The 23175-nt window shown below is 38.5% G+C and overlaps 1 protein-coding gene across 1 annotated transcript; it reads right to left on the bottom strand.

Annotated features, from left to right (window-relative positions):
• Positions 1 to 7135: 7135 nt before the first annotated feature.
• Positions 7136 to 8538, bottom strand: LOC137818957 (uncharacterized). Its single transcript, XM_068622625.1, has 3 exons — positions 8217 to 8538; positions 7975 to 8050; positions 7136 to 7862 (listed from the first exon to the last, which is right to left on the bottom strand). The coding sequence occupies exons 1-3, from the start codon at positions 8469 to 8471 to the stop codon at positions 7699 to 7701; spliced, it is 495 nt and encodes a 164-aa protein (XP_068478726.1). The 5' UTR covers positions 8472 to 8538; the 3' UTR covers positions 7136 to 7698.
• Between the last annotated feature and the right edge of the window lie 14637 nt (positions 8539 to 23175).

The raw sequence follows: 23175 nt of genomic DNA, 5'->3' as shown, positions 1-23175 counted from the left end.
ACCGACCTCCAACATGGCTACCACAAATCCCCTCGTGGAGCTCTGCCATTATTCGTGTACACTGGTCTCCGCTCACACACACCAAGATCGGGTGGGTGAACCCATGTCTAAACAACTTCCCGTCGACAAGGGTGTATTTGAAGGAGTTCCTTTTTATCTTCTTGGCTTCCGCGGGCTCCAATGGAAGTATCCCATCAGCTAGATAGCGCCTATAGGGTGTCATTCATGTGTCATCCATGTGTCCCCTTCCTCAACTATGCATATCTGCATTGTCTCCCCCTCCAAGACTGGGTAAGCACTTACAATGGGCGTTCTCAGCGTCTCCTGAGTCAACGACCGATGACTCCTCTTCCTCTAATCATACTGACGTGATGAACGCCCACTATATTATCTATGACAAAGGCTCGCGGTGCTTTAAGGGTTTCCTGTATGACCATCCTCTGCCTGCCCCCTTTCCCGAACTGGCAAGCTTGACCAGCAAGTCAGCTAGGGCATTATGTTCTCTTGGGACGTGCACCAGTTCAAACACTGCAAACGATCCTTTCAGAATTTGGACGTACGCCAAGTATGCAACCATCTGTGGATCTTTGGCTTGATATTCCCCAGTCATCTGACTCGTGACTAAAAGGGAATCACTCTTCACCAACAAGCTTCACGCTCCCATCTCCTTAGCCAAAACCATGTCGGCGATGAGGGCTTCATACTCTGCCTGATTATTGCTGGCCTTGAAAGCGAACCTCAGAACCTGCTCAATCAGCAGGCGATTTGGTCATTCCAAGATCACTCCAGCTCCACTACCTTGCAGGTTGGAGGACCCATCCACAGAGAGCACCCATCTGAAGCTAGCCTCCTCCTCTTATTGTGCCTCTAGCGAGGAGAGCTCCACCACAAAGTCCGCATATACATGGCCTTAGATGGGGCCTCGGGGCTCATATTGAACATCGAACTCTGAAAGTTCCACTGCCCATCGCACCATCCTTCCCGCCACATCCGGCTTCTGCAACACCTTTCGTATGGGTAAGTCCTTCATTACCACCACCGTGAAACTCTGAAAATAATGACGAAGCCTCCTAGCTGAGAACACCATGACCAGGGTTGCCTTCTCTAGGGCTTGGTACCTTACCTCCGGCCCTTGCAATACCTTGCTCACGAAATATATTGGTTTCTGCATCTGATCCTGCTTTTGTATGAGGACCGAGCTGATCGCCCGCTCCATCACAACAAAGTACAAACGGAGTGGCGTACCCAACTGTGGCTTACACAACACCAGGGGGCTAGCCAAATACTCTTTCAACTTGAGGAACGCCTCTTCGCACTCTCTGGTCCAAACGAACTTGTTATTCCTCCTCAGACATTGGAAGTAGTGGTGGCCCTTGTCCCCTCCAGTTGATACAAATCTGGACAAAGCGGTCATCCGCCTCGTTAACTGTTGCACCTCCTTCACTGAGATTGGGCTTCTCATTGCTAGGATTGCAGCGCATTTCTCAGGGTTTGCCTCTATCCCACGCTCGGTGAGTAGGAAACCCAAGAATTTACCTGCCTCCACCCCAAACACGCACTTCTCGGGGTTCAGCTTTAGCCCGTACTTTGCTATCGTGTCAAATAGCTCATCCAGATCAGCTACGTGTTGATCCCTCTCTTGCGAGGTCACCATCATATCGTCCACGTAGGCCTGCACATTTCGACCTAACATGGGTGCAAGGATTCTATCCATCAGCCTTTGGTAGGTAGCGCCTGCATTCTTCAGCCTAAAGGGCATCACCGTGTAACAATAACAAGACGTCTCGGTCATGAACGTTGTCTTGCACTCGTCTCTGGGGTGCATCTTAATTTGGTTGTACCTGAGAAAGCGTCTAAGAAAATGAGCATCCTACAACCCGAGTCACTGTCCACCAAGACGTCGATGCTCGGCAAGGGGTACGAATCCTTTGGGCATGCCTTGTTGAGGTCGGTGAAGTCTACACACATTCTCCACCTCTCGTTGGCCTTCTTCACCAAGACCACATTGGCTAACCACTCAGGGTATTGGATCTCCCTTATGTGGCTGGCGCTCAACAACTTCTTCGTTTCCTCCTTTATGACCTGCCACCTCTCTTCATTGAACTTCCTTCTTCTTTGGCGGACAGGTCTGACCTTGGGGTCCATGGTGAGGCGGTGATATAGGAAATCTGGGTCTATGCTTGGCATGTCCGTGGTGGACCATGCGAAAGCGTCCAGATGTTGTGCTATCACCCTAGGAACTTGGTCTTGCTCCGCTTGGTCCAATGACTTACCAAGCTTTAACGTTCTGCCCCCAATCTGCCTCTCCACGACATCCCCTACGGGCTCGGGTCGCCTCCCCCGCGTGCTCTCTGCACGGGAGATCCCTGTACAGGCGTCCCCGTCTCTGCTGGGCGGGTGCTCTGTAACCATGAACACCCCCCTCTTGGTCTTGAGGCTATTTTCATAACACCTCTTAGCCTCTTGTTGGTCCAACTTGATGGTTACTACTCTTACTCCCACGTCTGGTAGCTTCATCTTCATGTGACGTGTTGATGCCACGACCCTTAGCCTGTTCAAAGCAGGTCTGCCTAACAAAATGTTGTAGGACGAGGAAGCGTTGACCACCAAGTACCTTAAGTTTTCTGTGCGGGATGTGACGCCATCCGTAAAGGTGGTCCTCAGCTCCAAATGCCCTCGCACCTCCACCTGGTCTCCCGTGAAGCCATACAATCAACCAGTGTAAGGCCTCAGCTGGTCAAGAGACAACCGCAGCTTGTTGAAGGTGGACCAAAACATTACATCTACTGAGCTGCCCTGGTCCACTAGCACTAGGTGCACCTTCCTTCCCGTGGTTACCACTGAAATCACCACTGGGTCATTGTCGTGGGGGACGACATCTCGAAGATCAGCCTTCGTGAAGACTAGGTCGACGTTGAGAGCATCTTCCGCCACCTTCGCCTCCAGTGCCATCACTGCTCGTGCATACTTCCTGCGCTGAGAAGCAGTGCACCCTCCTCCTAAGAATCCCCCCGAGATGGTGTGAATTTCCCCGTGAATGAGCATTTCATGCCCTTAGTCCTCCCCTGACACTGTGGGAGTCTCAGCCCTTTGTGGCTCCACCAGGTAATCCTTCAGGAACCCACTCTTCACTAGCCCATCCAGCTGGTGTCCCAACGTTAAACAATTGCATATGGGATGGCCAAACGCTTGGTGAAACTCACACCAAGCATCCTTGTGAGGTCCCAATTTCTTTTCAGTTTTGGGCAGCATCTTCAATCTCTCCGCTATGTTGGGCACGACAATCAAATCTTTCAGCTCTACCACGAATGTATGCCTCACAAGCATGTTCTCCCTTGCGTGCCCCCTGGCCTGAGGCTTCTTGGTCTCGTGTGGCTGCTTCTTTGCGGGGGCGCTCTTCTCCGTCACAGCCTCATGCACCCTCAATGGTTGCGCACGTGCTGGCGCTCATGGGCGCGTGGGAACAACACACGCGCGCTTCTCGATAACTTCTCCCTCGCAGTGATATGAGCTACCGCTCGACGCCTTATTTCACCGAATGTCTTGGGGCGGTCCCTGATGAACGATTCACTGAAAGGTCTTGGTACAATCCCCTTTCTGAACGCGTGAACCATCATCGTTTCGTCCTTGGTGTTGAGCCTCACCACATGTGCCCCCAAAATGGTTGACAAACTCCTTCAAAGACTCTCCCTGGTACTGTCTTACGTCAAAAAGGTCGTAAGAGTTAGACAAAGGAGCGCGATTCGCAATGTACTGCTCCCTGAATAATTTGGACAACTATGCAAACGACGTCACATGGCCATCAGGGAGGCTGATGAACCACTCCATCACCATCCCTACCAGTGTGTTCATGAACAGTTTGCACCTTACTGCATCAGAACCACCAACCAGCATCATCTGCACGTATGGAAATCCGTGAGATAAGCCTCTGGATCTTCCATCCCTGTGAATGTGGCTTTCGGCCCTTCAAAGACTCTCCCTGGTACTGTCTTACGTCAAAAAGGTCGTAAGAGTTAGACAAAGGAGCGCGATTCGCAATGTACTGCTCCCTGAATAATTTGGACAACTGTGCAAACGACGTCACATGGCCATCAGGGAGGCTGATGAACCACTCCATCACCGTCCCTACCAGTGTGTTCATGAACAGTTTGCACCTTACTGCATCAGAACCACCAACCAGCATCATCTGCACGTATGGAAATCCGTGAGATAAGCCTCTGGATCTTCCATCCCTGTGAATGTGGCTTTCGGCCCTACAAACGTAGCTGGTATCACGACATCCATAATCTCTTGCGAAAAAGGCATGGGGAATTCCCTTAGTGGCGTGGCACACTCTTGCTCCTCCGCCTCACGATCACCTGTCTGATTCCGCAACTCCCGTCGCAATTCCTCATTGGTTCGGTGCAACTCTTCGTTTCTTGCTTGTGACGCAGCCAGATCAACCTGGATGCGTTCTTGATCCGCTCTTGACGCTGCCATCGCTTCCAGAAGGCCCTGCATCACTTCCATAACCTGTTGCAGGGTAAGACCTTCGCCTCCGATTGGTGCAAAGAATCCATGCCTTGTGTTTCTCATCTTGAACGATTCTTGATGGATCTTTCTCAATTATTGCGGCTGAGACAATCGTTTTAGATCGTGCCCCACGGTGGCCGCCAAATGTTCCCGTCGATTGACCCAAAACGTCTCCGTACGTCTACAACAATCTCACGTCCAAGAATCCCTGCGTCCCTTCATTCCCCTTCCTCCGTTGAACACATGAAACACAAAGACAAAGGGCGCCCTCGTGGCCGTTTGAACTCCGACGCTCAAGTCAGTTTTAGGGCCAGGAAACACCAAAACTCTTAGTGCTCAAACTCTGTGTAATTCTGTGTGTGTACTTGTGTTTGAATTGCGTACCTTGTTATGTTTGTTGTTACCCTTTATATACTCTAGGGTTTCCCGCCCTTTTCGCTAACTGTAACTAGGCTAGGTGTGCCTTAGCGTCACTATCACCCATTCTTAGGGCCATCTAACGCGTAAGACCCCCTTACTGGAGTGCAACCTCTCCCGGGATGACCACTTGGGTGCCAACTCATGCATCCAATCTCTAGGTCCATCTTCCTTGGGAGTGCCTTAGCTATTCACGTGCCATGCATGCAGATCACCCCTGGAACGTGACCCTTACGAGTCGTCTCTTTCCCAGTGGCTCTTGTTTGTGTTACACCCTTCCACTTCATCCACACCCCATGCATGGACCCCATGTGATCTAGGCCTCTCCCTTACTGATAACTGGAGTGTGGCTTATAAACCACCTTTTTCGGCCTATCTTTACTGTTTGGGTTACCGAGGTCCGAGGCCTCCATGCCCTTCGCCTTGATGCCGCCCCCTCCTCGGCTACCCTCACTTGCGTGCTTCGTGAGACACTGGCTCGTCCTCCCAGCCTTCGGGGCCCCACCATAACTGTGGTTAACGCCGAGGTCCGAGGACTGGCCGGTACAATATTTAATAACATCTAAGTAAGTGTAAATAGTTCATTTCTTAAAATAATATCCTAACTAATTAATTGTTAAAAATTTAAGGTCAAATAGATTTAAAGTTGATATTTCTTTTTATTAATTTTGTTTTTATTTATGAATATTTATTTGAATGTTACAAATAAGATTTTCGGGTAGAAGTTAAGCAAAATTTGAAGTGTCTCATCAATACAATATAATTTTTTTTTATAAAGACAAAAAATATTATTATTTTGCACACTTTAATGCTTTTTATCAATTTTTTCCCATAAAATATTTGTTTATATATAATGGTACTTATACTCCAAGTTGTAAATATTAAATGTATACAAGTGTATGGATTATAAGTTAATTATGTAAGGATCCAATAATTATGAGATTATATCATTATTAAAATAATTACATATAATTGCGTATAATATTGTACACTTCATGTACAAATAAATAATTTAATTTAATTTTAAATTAATTTTAATGATAAGAATAAAATTATAATTTTACAATTTCATAACTACATTTTTTTTTATATGATTCACACTCATAAAATTTAATAGAAATTTCCTTATATTTTTAAGTATAATTTCGGATATTTAAATTATATTTTTAGAAAATTCCTTGCATTAAGATATTTTCTCTTTTTCTTAAAGTTTTTTTTTTTTTGAAAAAAAAGTGGTTTTATATTAGTTTATCATAATTATCCAAACTACATCTAACGGGACGGTGAACGACATTGTTTCTGAGGTATCGGAAATAAATAAAGCCTAAAAAAAACTGAGAAAGAGAGAATGGAAGACTGTGAAGAAGCTGATGAATATTTCTATGAGGAACAGTATTATTCATCTCGCAATTATAAGGGGCTATCGCGGCGGGCGTCGCCGCGGTGCCCGTTGATGTTGAGGTGGGTTGTAAGGGTTTTGACTTATAAATGTTTTTACAGAACGAATAGGTTTCCTTTCTTCTCTTACACAACCCTAAAGCTACTCCTCTAACTCTGGAGAATTAAAATAATAAAAAAATATAATATTATTTTTACTAAATTTTATAATAATTTGTTTATGTAAAATTTGTTTTAAGTCTAATTTATATTTTAAAAATTATTTTACATTATTTTTTAAAAATATTTTATAAATTATATTTTAAATGTATAATATATAAAAAAAATATTTTATTATATAATCAAGTAAATTACAATCTTAACCTCCATTACTAGTATAAAAGGTTTAAAATTCAAAATTTACTAGTCAAATTCTTTCTGAGTCATCTTCTCTTCAAGGATTCATTTTCAGGGGATGGAATTCATTGGCCACAGAAAACAAGGTAGATGAGTCATTGTCATCATCTTTTTAAAACTGCAACTATTATTATGAATATGATGATAGTGAAATCGAAGATGACGATGACACTCAACGGTGGAGAAAGCCGCGCTACTGTAGCGGGGGTTTCTCTATCGTTGTTGAGTGTCATCATCATCTTCGATTTTACTTTATCATATTCATAATAATCGTTGCAGTTCCAAGAAGATGATGACAATGATTCATCTACCTCGTTTTCGCTATGGCTAATGAGTTTCATCTCAATGAATCCTTGAAGAGAAGAAGACTCACAAAGAATTTGACTGGATAAATTTTGAATTTTAAAAACAAAACATATTCGTTCCAAAAAAGCATTTACATAAATCAAAAAGTAAAAAACCCTATCTTTTTTTCAACACACCTCAACATCAGCGGGCACCGCGGCGACGGCCAAAGCGATAACCCCTTTTTTTTTTACCGTGACGGGGTTTTGTATTGTCATCATTGCGACAGTCGTAATCTTGAAATCATACCCATCCTTCAAACTCATTATCAAAACAACACCATAATCAATCATATCAATATTATAATTGCGAGATGAATAATACTGTTCCACGTAGAAATATTCATCAGCTTCTTCACAGTCTTCAATTATCTCTTCGCAGTTCTTTTTAGCTTCTTTATTTCAAATACATCAGAAACATCGTGGTTCACCGTCCCGCTATCACTCCTGCGATCTTTCTGCCTACTGTGCTCCATTTTCGCCAGTGCAGGAGTTGACGACATATGATTCATTGCAGAGAGAAAGGAGTAGACGATATTGAAGAGAAAAGATTTAATCTAAATTTTGAATTTAATCTAGTCAGTGTGAAGGAAAATGATTTTTGAATTCTTTCCACTAAAAAATATCTATTTCAAAGTAAAAATTTCTTTACTTTGAAAGCCGTTTTGTATACCAAATAGAAGTATATCATCACAGATAGCATGATAACCTGAGACATAGGAACACGGTAGCTATAAGATTGCGTAGGGGCACCATGAAGGAAGACAATTGTTCCTCTTCTGCTACTTGCTGACCCTGCAATAATAAGACAAGGAAAAAAATCCAAAAGGGTGCATTCTCCATACATTTCTTAAACTTGAAAAATGAAAATTAGAAACCAATTCCTCAGCTAAGAAATAAACAATACCAGTTTCTCTGACAGACCATCTTAACTTGCCAGATTTAAGGTATGACCCGTATTCCTTGCCCTTGTCTTCTATCCTCTAGCAACACAAAAACTATTACTACATTCACACTCAATGAAAACTATCATCACTATTCAATCAAAGATTAATAGTTGAAGAAGCATCATGCCATGCATAAACAACATAAAGTCTTCAATATTATCAAAAATCAAAGGAAGTAGAAGGAGAAAAGAAAGTTTGGTACACAAAGCATTTGGCCAACGTTGCCATCCTCAGCAAGGCTCTGAGGCAATTGAATAGCACTGCGGCTTGAAGGGTTGTCAGTGACAAACCCAAAAGGGTTGAATGTTGAGGCATCTTTGTCCTCGGATTCACCCTTCTCTGTGGAGCTAGCTCTCACTGTAACACTTCGTGTGGTTGATATTTTTCTTTTACAGCAGTATGTGGTGGAAGAAATGGCAAGGTTGAGAGTGGGAGAAAACATGGCCGAAAAGGCCATTGTTGGGTTTGTGATCAGTGGCAGAGGTGACTTAAAGGTTCAAAGTGAACATAACCATCGAATCTAGGAAAAAAAAATTGTTTTATGTTTATCTTTATTTGGTTGCTTCATAAATTACGGTTGATGTCGCCACTTAAACGTAGTCCTCATATTGTGGCATATCTTGAGAACTAGTGAGAACATACCATGTGTGTTTGCATTTTTTTTTTAAGTTATGAAAATAAAAATAGCAATTCACACAAAAGTTTTCGTAAAAGAGATATTAAAATATTGTGAGAATAAGGACAAAGTTGCATAAAATATGTACACAAAAATATCTATTATCTTTGTATATTAGTATAGATTTGCACAAAATACTAGTGACAGAACAAAAGAAAACTAACACGAGCTGAGGATTAATATTTGCAACCTTGATCAACCTCAACTAGGATTTTTCCTTGCCCTTTTTCTGCTATGTATTATGAATAAATTGACAATTTAAGTTCGATATATCATATACGGGTTCAAAGCAATAGCAACAAAGTGTGTGATCAACATCACTCACGAGAACAGAAACGATCATTGTTGGCAAAGATAAACCAGGGAGGAACACCTTTCTTCTTCTCTAACTTCCCTTTGATCTCAAAGAAACATATTTGTGGAAAATTTTCTGAAGATGGGGAAGGGTGAGCGACGTTTTCATATCCAATAGATTAAACATTAAGAAGCAAAGGTTTGGTTTTGTTAGATTTCAGGGAGTTCAGAATATTAGGGAGCTGGAATTTCATCTGAACACAATATGGATTGAGAGCTGGAAATTGAATGTTAATAGACCAAAATACAACAGGGCAGCAGAAACAAAAAAGGAGTGGAATGTTAAACTGAAGGAGAAATCATTAGAGTCAGAGAAAGAGGTTAAAAAAGAGTGGAGAGCAAAAGGAACAAACACGTATGCAAACACTGTCAAGAATGGTTACAGGAAAAGAACACAATCGCAAACACAGGGAAACTTTGCATGCTATTCACTTTAGAGCAGAGGAAACTCACAAAGAATGATTAAATAAATGCTATATAGGGAGAGTAGCGGATTTGAACAAGGTTTCAAGCTTGAATGAAAGCTTCATTTTGGGAGGTCTTGGTTACATAAAGGTAAAATTTCTGGGGGGCTTCCATGTATTACTGAAGGGGGAAAATGAACTAAAGATTAAAGAAGCCATAGAGGAGAATAAAGAATGGTTTGAAGAAATGTTTGAAACTATTATTCCATGGGAAGAACAATTCGTCACGGTAGACAAATTGGTATGGGTAAGATGCAGGGGCCTACCTTTGAAGTTATGGAATACAGATTGTTTCAAGCACATTGCAGCGTTAATGGGTACCCTTGTTGAGGTTGACGAGGCAACTTTGGATTTAGAAGAGCTCGAGTATGCGAGGTTCAAAATTAGAGTGTCAGTGGGTTGCGAGGCGAAGATTACCAGTTATATGAAAATCAATGAAGTGTTGTACCAGGTATCAGTGGAGGAAGAATGCACAACCCCAGATTTTAAACTTTGTTAATGCCATTGGAGCGAAGAATCTGAAGGTATGGAAACAGAGGCTGACTCAATACGTTCTAACGAATCAGTGTGATTGAGGAGTAAGGATTTCGAAGAAGGTAGAAAGAAGGTCGAGGAGAAATCGACGTCGGAATTGGGAATCGCTCAGCCACCGTCGACACAAGGCTACCGGAGATTAGAACCTATTGCACCGTTACACTGTTGTGAGTCTACTGTGGCTAGACCCATAGGCCCTTTCTCTGCACCTATTTTCAGTACAAACATAGGAAAGGAAAACCTAGGGTCTAGAACCCCAACGGATCATTCAGAGCTGAAATGGGAAAAAGGTATGGGCCTTCACAAATGGCCCAAGGTGTGACGAAGGAAGGGAGGTGTGAAGGTAAAAATCACTTAGAGGCTTTTTCGAAACCTGGCCCAGATGATGGTGGGTTGGAGATGTTATGGAATGGGCCACCTAGAAGCCCGTTTACCTCAGAAAAGTCACACGATCTTGACGAAACTGAACAGGGAGGACGATCTGGGAACGACAAAGCTAACGTACAAAACGCAGAAATAAGAAATGGTGCAGTCGCTGCACCTCGATCCTTTTCAGTCGAAGCTATGGAGGAGATAGGGAGGAAACCACCATGTACAAAGATTATCGCAGCGAGAGGTGCGGAAATCCCAACCTATCAAGCAGTCACGTCGGCGAAAGAGGATGAGGGGGGAGCACGATTCATTGACGTCAATATCAAGGGTGGAAGACTCTTTAGGAGTGTCACAAGATGGGGAGGCTTTCGAATCACATACACAACAAGCTTTCGAAGTATCGAAGAACAAACAAAAGGAGTGCCAATTTCAATCCGTTTCGAGATCAAGCAGAATCAAAGATACATATATTCCGTTCGGCAAGCAAAGGAAAAAGGGGTCTCAACTGTTTGGGGACGAAGCAGATAAACAAAAAAAGCAGATTAACATTTCAACGACTACTAATTCATCCGCTACAATGGAAAGAAGAGTGTTTTGGGTGGGTGAATCAAGCAAAGATTGTAAGAGGGAAGAACGCAAGAACATAAGGTTAGTTCTATCTCAAATTAGCAATTTTGTTTCTGATTTGGCCATTAATAACTGTAACCGCTTATTCTGGTTAAAACATGGTAGTTTAGAAACGATTAGAGTATGGGAATTGGGTAAACAGTTAGGGGCTACATGCGGGGAAGAAGGAAAAGTTATGGTAAGCCTAGATGAATTAGAAAAAAGGGACAGAATTTTGAAATCCAAAAGGGAAGTGGGGGAGGATTTGGGTTACCAATGAGAATTCTTTCTTTAAATGTGAGAGGGTTTGGGAGCCCTGTAAAGTGGAGATATATTAAGGAAACGATTAGAAAGGAAGGTGTCAGAATGTTGTGTTTATGATGAGCATATATTTATTCACACTCACTAGCCTTATTCATAGATTATTGGACTATAATAATAAATAAATCCATTGTTTTAATTAATATTCTTATAATTGGGTTTATTTGGGCCTTAACTATTATTATTGTTAATTTTGTCTTTTTAGAGTAAATTATCCAGAGGAAGCATCTACCTTTGTGAATGGGCCAAATATGCAAAAGTCCAAGTTGCTTCTTGAACCAAAAAAAGGAAACAAATTCTGAGGAGGAGAAGAAAGAGAAAATAAAATCTACAATATCTCAAAAACAGAATTGGAAGCAAATCTTCTGCAAAATACAAGAATTATGAAAAGATAGAAACTTGGAAACGGTTAACAAAATATAAACCACAATATTCTCTCAAGATCCTTGGAGCAGAAAAGCCTATAAAAGGACACAAGCATCAAGGAGAAAAGAGAGAGCTTCATAGGGTTTTCTTAGTTTATTTTCTTCTTAGTAATTCTTTTGTTTTGCCTCCGCATGGAAGGCTAAACCTTTTTGGTTGATTCTTTTGTAATTCCCCATTGAGTTCTGAGGTTTTGTTCAATAAAAGTTTCGATTTTTAATTCTCTATAGCAGTTTTTTTTATTGTCTAATCTCCTGGAAAACTGGTTTTTGTGAGAGGTTGTACTTGAACGCATGATTGAGAGTCTTCCTTATCTTGAACTTTGGTTTCTTAGTTAGTTCGCATTGTTCTAATTAATTTCTTGGGCGCATGATTCAAGGGAGAGGAGGCAAGCATTCCCATGGAGTATACGCATGGAACAAAGTGGGTATTGATTAAACCAGTAGACGCATGCTTTACTGGTGAGTTTCAGTTGAATCAGATCAGCGCATGTTCAATCTGGTTTAGCTCTGTTGGAGGATTGAGAAAAGATTAATCTTTAGAGAACCTGTGAAGAATTCAATGGTGGAAGAACTTGGGATCAACCGCTTTTTATTTGTTATTTTAATTTTTTTTATATTTTCTGCACAACTATCTCAAACCCCCTTTTTATCTTTATTGTTATTGCTAACTTTTATTGTCTGTAGATAGATTTTAAACCCTGATCAACTGATTTTACTATTGGATTCGTTGGGAGACGACTTGGGGACATTTGTCCACAATTATACTATCATCTCTCTAGTGTTAGACAAGTCTACGCTAGAATCATATTAATTTGACAGCAAAACGACAGCTATCAAATTTGGCGCCGTTGCCGGGGAATTCAATTTGATTTTGGTTATCAGGTTTTTCTTTCTTATCTGCATAATTTTTTTTCCCAATTTTTTTTCTGCATATTTAACCTTTATTTTCTTCCTTTTAGTTTTTATTTATTTATTATAGCAATACAAAAAACGAAAAATAAAATAAAAAAAATAAAAAAAATAAAAAATCTAATATTTAGGATATTTGTTATTTTATTTTATTTTGATTTGTTTTTATTTTCTTTATTTATATTTTTATCTTTATTTTGTTTTGATTTGTTTTATTTTCTTTCTTTATATCTTTTATCTTTATTTTGTTTTGATTTTATTTTATGTCATATATCTTTTATCTTTATTTTTTGTTTTTATTTGTTTTTATTTTATTCCTTTATATCTTTTATCTTTATCTTATTTTGCCTATATTTTTATATCTTTTATGTTTTTAGTTATTTTTTTTATTTTGTTTTGTAATCTTTATTTCTTTCTATTTTTGTTTTTGTTTACTGTTTTTATTTTCTATATTTTATTTATTTATTTATTTATTTTAACATAATTTTTTTTCTCTAACTATTTTTTTAAGCATTAAGTGTAGCATTTGCATTAGGTTTTTTTTTTTTTTTTTTTGCATTTAGGTTAGACACTTCAGTTGCTACTCTTTGATTTTTTTTTTAACTGAAAGCAATTCAGGAAAGACTCTGGCTAGGAAAGACTTGGTTTTTAAGTTTGTCCGCTTGTGACTCACCTCTCTTGGAATCAAAGTATGGAGCGTGGGGGCTGTTGAATTGAATTGCACCGAAAAGAAATAGGTATACATCTAGATGGTGGAATGATTTACTCAAAGTAAGTCTCTCTGACCAAGGCGACAACTTGTTCAATCAGAATATGACTTGGGAAGTAGGATCAGGGGAGAAGATCAAATTTTGGGAAGACGAATAGTTAGCTAATGGTCAACTCAAAGGAAGATACGAAAGATTGTACAATAACTCTGAGTTGAAAGACAAGCCTATAGGAAGTTGTGGTAGTTGGAATGTAGATGGGTGGGAGTGGAAATTAAGTTGGAGAAGAGAATGGTTCGAATGGGAAAAGACTATGGTAGAGGATTTCATGTCTATAATATCACAGGTGACATTACAACAAGGTAAAGAGGATTCAAGGTTATGGAACGACCCTCCATCATACATTTTCTCAGTAAAATCTGCTTACAATAAGTTAGTAAATCACAGGTCGGGGGGGGGGGGGGTATCAGTGTTCGGGTCTCTTTGGAATCTGAAGGCTATGCCCTCGGCCCTATTCTATGTGTGGAGGGCTCTCTTGAATAGGATAGCGACAAAGCAGAACCTGCATAAAAGGGGAGTGACATTAGGGGATACTTTATGTGAGGGAAAAGGAGACAACGACACATATCCTCCTTTTATATAGGGAATCAAGTAAAGTGTGAAATATGTGTTTTAGCATGATGGGAATTAGTTCGGTGAACCATAATGAGTTGAATTATCATTTCGAACAATTTTCTTGCATTTGCTTTAATAAGGAAGGTAATAGGTTATGGAAAAGTCTTTGGGTCTCAGTAGTATGGAGTATATGGAAGCACAGAAACAGGGTCATTTTTAACCAAGCAAAGGTAGATGCAGAGGAAATCTTTATAATGGCACAAGTACAATCATGGGTACGGATGAAACATAAAGAGAAGAAAATTATATTCTCCTTTTCTGATTGGATTTTGTCACCTATAACCTGTGTTAGTATGGTAACAAGGTAAGTGCATAAGTATGTAAGCATTTTTTCATAATCTAATGAAAGTAATTTAAAAGAGTCATTACAATCTTCTATACATGCTGTAAGTAAGGTTGGATGTTGCAATAAATTGGCATCAGTTACTCAAGGTCAAGGGTATAGGTTGTTTTGTCTCTTTGAATTAGTTTGATTGGTGGGGAAGGTTGTTTTCTTGGTGCAGGTTAAGATGGTGGGGAGCAGGGAATCTATCCTGTAAAAGAAGCTCGAAGTGAACAAAGATCGTGGAAGGAGGTTGAAAGACTTTTGCATCCAGCGTAAAAGAGTGCCTTCAATTAGTGGGATGTTTGTGGATTTGTTTATGCAGATAAAACTGGATGCAGATTTAAGTAGAAGTTCAAAGAATAATAATTTTGTTACTGATGTAGAATCACAAAGGTTATTCGTATATGTGGCAAAATGTTGATTCCTGAGGAGGGTTTGGACTACTAGAAGCGTTCTACTTTCAATGTGCTTTGTAGTAGCCAATTTAAGATGCTTATAATAGGTTGCTGATTTTTTGTGTGCTGTTTTGAGTTTGGTGATATAGCCCAGTGACAAACTTCTTAAGTAGCTTTTTGGCTATGAGTAGTGAGCCTTGAAATCTGCATAAAAGCTTCATAGTTGGGGTATAAAATATCCCTTTTTCATGAGAATTTAAAGATGGATGGCATAGGAAGAAGGCGTGCATTTTATGCAATGTTGGGCAATTGTATTCATCTTGAAGGGTGATTTGAGGGCATATGTTTGAGGGGAGTTTGCATTGATTCTTGAAGAGTTTGTTCTCTTTCGGGAAGCCTAGGCTTGTATTGTTAAGTCTGGGAGTTAAAATAGCTATACAACTTTTTAGTTTTTGTATAAGGGTTGGGACACCCCTGAAGTGTTCCCAATTTAATTTAATTAAATCTTTGCTGACAAAAAAAATATATACAGGTTCAAAGTTTTAACATTTTTTTACCCTCAACTCTCCTGCATTCTTATTCCATACACACCTTTTCAATACAAAAAGATATTAGATTTTAGATTGGATCAGATCATGTTTAAAATAATTTAATTGTGATAGTTAAAAGGTTACCAAAATTTTAAATTAAATATAAAAGTTTAACTGAAAACAATAATATAAACCTATCTCATCATTAGTCTCATTACTGTTAAAAAAAACTATCTCATCATTAATCTTATTAGTCTTACAATATACTAGCGGAAAACAAGCGCTCTCGCGCCTATGTATCCATATTTTTTATTTTTATCATTACAAAACATATGACACCATTAAACAATAAACCAAAAATTCATCCTTGATTTAATCAACATTAATCATGAAAAATATTATATACAAAAGAAGAAAATATAATGAAATACACTTATCTTTTGTTTGCCTTGGACCCGCAAAGAGACTTACTCAAATTGTTTCTATCATTTACCACCATTGTCAACTATTTCCCCTTCATATCCTCCATCAACCCCCCCCCCCCCCCCCTTATTCTTAACTCTCTCAATCAAATCCCAAAACAAACCATTTTTTTTTCTATTCACAAACAAAACTACGAACTTTTCCCTACACTCTCCAGTGGATGTAGAAGCACATGCAACTTTTTTTCAAGGATGCAACATGCACCAGATCCAAATTCTCTTAACAATGTTCCTTCGCATTTGAACCTTGCGCTTGGGGGGTAAGCACGACAATGATAGGAACACAAACAGGAAATAGTGCCTTGGGGTTTAGTGTCTTCCTCTTTCTACGTTCTAACCGTGTTTCTCCCTGTTTGAAGATTGTGAATAAGTAAATTAGTTTGGAAGTAACTTTTCCGTAAAACATGAGGAAGTGAGAATATATTTTAGTCACAGTTCTATATGATTTTATTTAAATCCATAAAATTGTTTCTAGAAAACGTCTTATAATCAAGGACTTTCATCACTTACCCTCTGCCTCCTCTTGTTGAGTCCTTCTTATACCTTTAGTCACATGTTTCAATCACAATTTCATAAGAAAAATTCACAAATTGAAATACACATAAAGAGAAATACCGATTGTTGTGATAGTGCCCGCAACTCCTTTTGTTGAGTTTTTCCCCTCCATTTAGTCAAAAACTTTAATTATAATTTCATAAGACAAAGGTCAAATTAGGGTTCCACAAAGATTAATCAAAACATAGAAAGAGAAAGAGAAATGAAAATGAAAATATGCTTTTACATGAAAAAGAAAAGGAAAGAGAAAAGAAAATGAAAAGTAGGGTACAGAAAAGTAAGTGAGAAGTAGGGTGGGTACGTGAGTTTATGCGTACTAAGGATATTCATATCCAATAGGATTAAAGGGGATTAAAGTTTGCTTCTTAAATCAATTTGAAAATTATTCTTACATACATTTTTCATAAAAAAAATTCAAATAAAATTTTTTATTTCCAATTTTTTACCTAATATATTTAAATTTTTTGAAAATTTAATGTTTTTTGATAATTTAAAATTTTTGAACAATTTAAAAACTTGAAAATTTAAAAGCGTGAAAATTTGAAAATTTTTAAATTTTTTGAAAAGTTTAAAAATTTGAAAATTTAAAAGTTTGAAAATTTTTAAATTTTTAAAATTTTGAAAAATTTAAAGTTTAAAATTTTTCTAAATTTGAAGTTTTTCGAAAAGGTTTGAAATTTGAAAATTTAAAATTTTTGAAAAAAATAGGAAATGATGTCAATGTCCATAATAATAAAATAAAATCAAATATTGATATAAGGATAAAAAAGAAAAAAATTAAGGAAGTTAAATTAGTGTTTCACAAATTGAAATGCACGTAAAGAGGATTATTGATTATTGTGATGGTGCCCGCAACTCCTTTTGTTAAGTTTTTCTCCTTTATTTAGTCAAAAACTTCAATTACAATTTTATAAGACAAAAGTCAAATTAGGTTCTACAAAGATTAATCAAAACATAGAAAGAGAAAGAGAAATGAAAATGAAAATATGCTTTTACATGAAAAAGAAAAGGAAAGAGAAAAGAAAATGGGAAGTAGGTACAAAAAAGAGAGTGGGAGGTAGAGTGTGTGAGTTTATACGTAGTGAGGAAATTCCGATCCAATAGAGATTAAAGTCTACTTCTTAAATCAATTTGAAAACTATTCTTACATACATTTTTCATAAAATATTTCAAATAAAAAAATTATTTCCAATTTTTTACCTAATATATTTAAAAATTAGGAAAATTTAAAAATTTAAATTTTTTGGATATTTAAAATTTTTGAACACTTTAAAAAATTGAAAATTTAAAAATTTGAAAAATTTAAATTTTTTTGAAAATTTAAAACTTTTGAAAATTTCAAAATGTTTGAAAATTTCAAAAATGTTTGAAAATTTTAAAATTTTAAATTTTAAAATTTCTCTAAATTTGAAGTTTTTCGAAAAGGCTTTAGGGTTTGAAATTTGAAAATTTTAAATTTTTTAAATTTAATACTTTAAAATTTTGAAAAAATAGGAAATGAAGCAAATGTCCATAATAAAGAAATAAAATCAAATATTGATATAAGGATAAAATAGGAAAAAAAATAAGAAAGTTAAAGAAGGGAATCCCTTTGTATATATAGGTATAGATATACATAATTCTACATATATATTTTTTTAATTTGGAAGAAAGTTATTTAAAAAAAAATCTTTCAAATATAAACTCAAACAAAAAAGTAATTTTAAAATATAATTCAAAAAATTAGATTAAAATTAAATTCAAATTTATACCTTTTAGAAGGGAACCGACACCTGCATTGTCACTATCATCATGACCAGCGTAGCAACTATCATCTGCTTCGTTGTGGCAGGTGACACTACCAGAAGTGGTACTGGTGAAACTGAAGGGAGTGAGGAATTGTCGTTGGTGGAAAGACCAAATTCGGAACATCGTCGCTTCGCACAATTTGAAGCACGCAAGCGAAAAAGATTGCAAGAATGATATCAGAAGCAGGATAGTGAACGAATACATGGTTACTTCTGATGTGAGATTTCAAATAAAAAACATAAAGAAAACTAGCGTAGAGTATTTTGAGATAATCGAAGACTTTGAAGCTGGTGAACCTGTCTCTGAAGAATAATACGATTGTTCATCTCCCAATTGATTATGATGTTGATGTTGTTGATTATGAGGTTGCTCATTATGAGGTTTGAAGGACCTCCTGGGTCTCGAGATTACGACTGTCGTAATGAAAACACCATAAGAGGCTACGGTTTTTCTTTGTTTGTTTGATCTTAGAATTATATGATATTCACAATCTAAATTTAATATGTGTACTTTGATCCATTGATATTTGTTCTTCAATAGGTTGATAATAGATGATCACAAAACTGGTTTTTTCCTTCTTAACTCCTTTTCTCAGTTTTATGAGATTTTCTGATGGAGAAGAAAACATCTCACGTACTTTGTTGAAGGATGACCAATTTCTTTCTCTTAAAAACAATTATCAAAATCCATCAATGCCTAAAATATAAAAACAAAATTTTCAAATTTCAAAACTACCTTTTCAAATTTCAAATTTCAAAACTAACTAATATTTTCTTTTCTTTTATCATATATGCCACATATGTCATATATACATACTTTATACTTTTTTTAATTTCAATTTTATTTTATGAAACTTTTTTTTTTACATTTTTAGATCTATTGAAAGAAAGTATTTGATAATTCATAGTTTTTTTTATTTGAGTTCACAAATAGTACCAAAATAATGCTTTAAGCTTGTATAATTAATTAATGTGTCATAATCATTCTATGTTTGATTTTTTTTTCAATAATTTTGCATCTATTGATAATATAAGATATTTCGTATTTTTTTCTATTGAATTTACATACTATAGTGAGAATAATATTTAAGGATTTAGAATTCTATATACAAATAAGTAATTATATTTTATTTTAAATTAGTTTTAATCATAAAAATAAAATTTTAATCTTACAATTTCATTATTTAATTCTTTTTATCACTTACAAACTTTCATAAAAAAATTTCACTCTAAATTCAAATAACATAAGTTTTCCCTTTTTTTCTCAAATTTATCATTTTTCTCTTCTTCAAATTTTCTTTTTAATCAAAACAAAGTTATAAATTTTATCCTTTATGAAGAGGCCTAGTAGATAAATTCTTTTGAGTGTATTGGGCCTAGGTTTGCCATAGGTGGGTAAATGTGTTTTTATGTTTCGTGTGTTTAATCAAACAACTTTTCTATTTATTTATGGCAGACCAATTTATCTTTAACTAGAATAAATTAAAATTTTCACTTTAGCTCAATTTTCTTAACCTAGTAGTAAGACTTACCGAAATAAATAAAATTTATCTATTTTTTATTTTTAATTTAAAAATAAAAATTTATATTTATATATAAAGGGATTCCCATCTTTAATTATTTCTTTATAAATTATTTTTTAATATTACTCTTATATCAATATATATTTTATTTTAAATATTTCAGCAATTTTATTATTTTTCTGAACAATAACTACATATACAATAGATTATATAAGATTTGATTTTGAAAATTATTTTACTTTTTAAATTAATTTATTTTTTTCTTTAAATTAATATCCGGTAGTGAATATTCTTTCTCCATATCACACATTCGTGTTGAAGAAATGAAATGAAATAGAAAAGAATAGTAGTACCTGTAGAAGAGGATTGGGAAGATCGCAGCAGTGATATTCAACAAAAAGAATCGTGTCCGTGCACTTATGGCCGAAAATTGCACCAACGAAACGTTTGCGATGAAGAGAGTGAGAGGTGAAGCAATTCAAATTGAAGGAAGCAAAAATGGAAATTCAAGAGAGAAAGAGAGAGATACATGAAGTTAATCGCGTCCGAAAGTGAGAAAGTAGTGTATACGTTGAATGAAAGTGCCTTCGAAGAACCGTAGGAAAGACACAATGACTATCGGACTGATCAAACCATGGCACACCAATAACCATAAAATAGTTTTAGTATTAAATTTGATATGCTTGGACATTTTGCTCTATCATAGGCGCTAGTACTTTGTCCATCAATCTTTGGTAAGTCGCCCCTACATTCTTAAGCCCAGAGGGCATCACCTTATAACAATAACAAGACAACTCTGTCATGAACGCAGTCTTGCACTCATCCCTGAGATGCATCCTGATCTGATTGTAACCAGAAAAGGCGTCCAGGAAGCTGAGTAGTCTGCAGCCAGATGCACTATCTACCAAAGGATCAATACTGGGCAGCGGATAGGAGTCCTTCGGACAGGCCTTGTTGAGGTCTGTGAAGTCAACGGACATCCTCCATTTTCCACTAGCCTTCTTCACCAACACCACGTTTTTCAGCCACTCAGGGTACTGGATCTCCCTGATGTGACCAACGCTGAGTAGCTTCTGCGTCTCTTCTCTGACGAGCTGGCGCCTCTCGTCATTGAACTTTCTTCTTCTCTGGCGAATAGGTCGGACCTGGGGTCCATGGTGAGACGATGACACAGGAAGTCAAGATCTATGCAAGGGATGTCTCAGGCAGACCATGCAAAAGCATCCAGGTGTAGCGCTATGACTTTGCCGATCTGGTCCTGTGTCTCTTGGCCTAGATATTTGCCAAGCTTGAACTTCTTCCTCTCGATTTCCCTTTCTAACATGTCCTCCGCTGGTTCAGGCCGTCTCTCCCGGGCGATCTCTGCTCGGGTGACCCCTTCTTCCCTTGGAGGCTGGGTGGTGACAGCGAACACTCCTATCTTCGTCTTGAGGCTATTCTCGTAACACTTCTTACCCTCCTTCTGGTCAGACTTGATAGTGATCACCATCCCCTCCAAGGAGGGCAGCTTCATCTTCATGTGCCTCGTAGAGGCTATCGCTCCAATGTTGTTTAAAGCAGGTCTACCCAAGAGTATGTTATAAGTTGATGGAGCGTTAACAACAAGGTACCAAATGCTTGCAGTGCGTGAAGTTGTGCCATCTGTGAAGGTCGTCCTTAGCTCTATGTGTCCACGCACTTCTACCTGGTCTCCGGCGAAACCATACAAGCAACCGGTATAAGGTCTCAATCTGGAGACAACTGTAGCTTATTGAAGGTCAACCAGAACATCACATCAGTCGAACTTCCCTGGTCCACGAGAACGCGATGCACCTTCCTTCCTATTGTTACTACCGAAATCATCACTGGATCATTGTCATGTGGGATGGTGTCCTGGTGGTCGGCCTTGGTGAAGAGAAGGTTGACATCGGGAGTCGGATCTGCCTCCTGCACCTCTACCGCTATCACCTCTCGTGCATACTTCTTCCGCTAGGAGGCGGTGCATCCTCCTCCTGAGAACCCTCAAGAGATGGTGTTGATCTCACCATGTATGGGCACCTCGTGCCCCTGGTCACCTCTTGGGAATATTGACGCCTGAGCCCCCTATGGCTCTTGGAGGTAGTCATTCAAGAAGCCACTCTTTACTAGCTCGTCCAACTGGTACCCCAGTGACAAGCAGTTGCGTATGGCATGGCCATAGGCATGCTGGAGTTCGCACCAAGCATTCTTGCTGGGCCCCAATATTTTATCAGTCTTTAGGGGTGTCTTTAATCTTTCCGCTATGTTAGGAATAGCGATAAGCTCCTTCAACTCTACTTGGAAATTATGCTTGGGGCGCGCGTCTTCCATCGTGCGTCCCCTAGTCTGATGCTTCATGGTCTTGTAGGGTTGTTGCTTCCTCAAGGTCTTCTTCTCCGTCGTCGCCTCATGCACCCTCATGGGTTGAGGTCGACCTGTTGCTCGAGGTCGGATGTGGCCAACGCTACTGTGTTTCTCTATGACCCGGTCCTCGGCGACAATGTGTGCCACAACCCGACGCCTAATCTCGAAGAACGTTTTCGGGCAATATCTAATCAGTGAGTCGCTGAAGGGCCCCGATAGCACTCCTTTGGTGAAGGCATGCACTGCCATGGCTTCATCCTTGGTGTTTAGCCTCACCACTTGGACCCCAAACCTGTTCAAGAACTCTTTCAAGGAATCTCCTTAGTATTGCTTTATGTCAAAGACATCGTAAGACATAGGAGGGAGAGCCCTGTTGACGAGGAACTGTTCTCTGAACAGCGTTGAGAATTGGTCGAAGGTAGTAATGTGTCCGTCAGGAAGACTGACGAACCATTCCAATGTTGCACCTGCCAACGTGCTCATAAAAAGCTTGTTGTATACAGCATCAGAACCTGGTTTTGCGCAGGTCTTCGTTGCTTGCCTGGGACGCGGCTAGGTCAACCTGAAAACGATCTTGGTCGACCCTAGACGGCACTACCTCCTCCTGAAGGGCATGCATGGTCTCCATGATTTGTTGCATGGTGACATTGTCCCATCCTGAGGGCGCAACAGATCCTTGCCTCGTACTCCTCATATTGCTGGTAAGCTTTTAACACGATTGTGAGTGAGACCTATTTTTATCGGGCCCCACGGTGGGCGCCAAATGTTCTTGCCGGTTGACTCGAACGACAGTCTCTGGCCCGCCTATCTCCGCTTGAGAATCAAACTTCCTTGGGTTGAAGAACTTCTCACCTGCAGAGACAAAAGGGTGCCTTGGCGGTCGTTTGCACTCCGACGCTCAATTCAGTACTGGGGCAAAGAAACAGTAAGTGTATAAAGTAGCTTCAGTCTTAGAAACAGTGTACCTTGTTAGGGTTCTTACCACCATTTATATAGGTTGTAGCTAGGGTTTACTTATGATCTGTTACCCATCTCTAGGGTTCCCAGGAGAACGTCCTTGCACCGCTATTACACAATCTTAGTCTGGCACATAAGACTTCCCTTTACTAGAGTGCAACGACTAACAGTATGGGTGCCCTAAGTATGGGTGCCCTACTCAT

Source organism: Phaseolus vulgaris, chromosome 10 (genome assembly GCF_000499845.2).
Source record: "Phaseolus vulgaris cultivar G19833 chromosome 10, P. vulgaris v2.0, whole genome shotgun sequence".
Classification (NCBI taxonomy): domain Eukaryota; kingdom Viridiplantae; phylum Streptophyta; class Magnoliopsida; order Fabales; family Fabaceae; genus Phaseolus; species Phaseolus vulgaris.
The sequence above is the reverse complement of the archived record's forward strand: the minus strand, read 5'-3'. Positions and strand labels throughout refer to the sequence as shown.

Bases quoted from the DNA above. Each gene is read 5' to 3' on its own strand.
- LOC137818957 (XM_068622625.1), bottom strand. From the start codon at position 8,471: ATGGCCTTTTCGGCCATGTTTTCTCCCACTCTCAACCTTGCCATTTCT. The intron at 8,051-8,216 runs GTACCAAACTTT...TTGTGTTGCTAG, and splicing joins ACGTTGGCCAAATGCTTTGT to AGGATAGAAGACAAGGGCAA. The intron at 7,863-7,974 runs GTATTGTTTATT...TTATTATTGCAG, and splicing joins ATGGTCTGTCAGAGAAACTG to GGTCAGCAAGTAGCAGAAGA.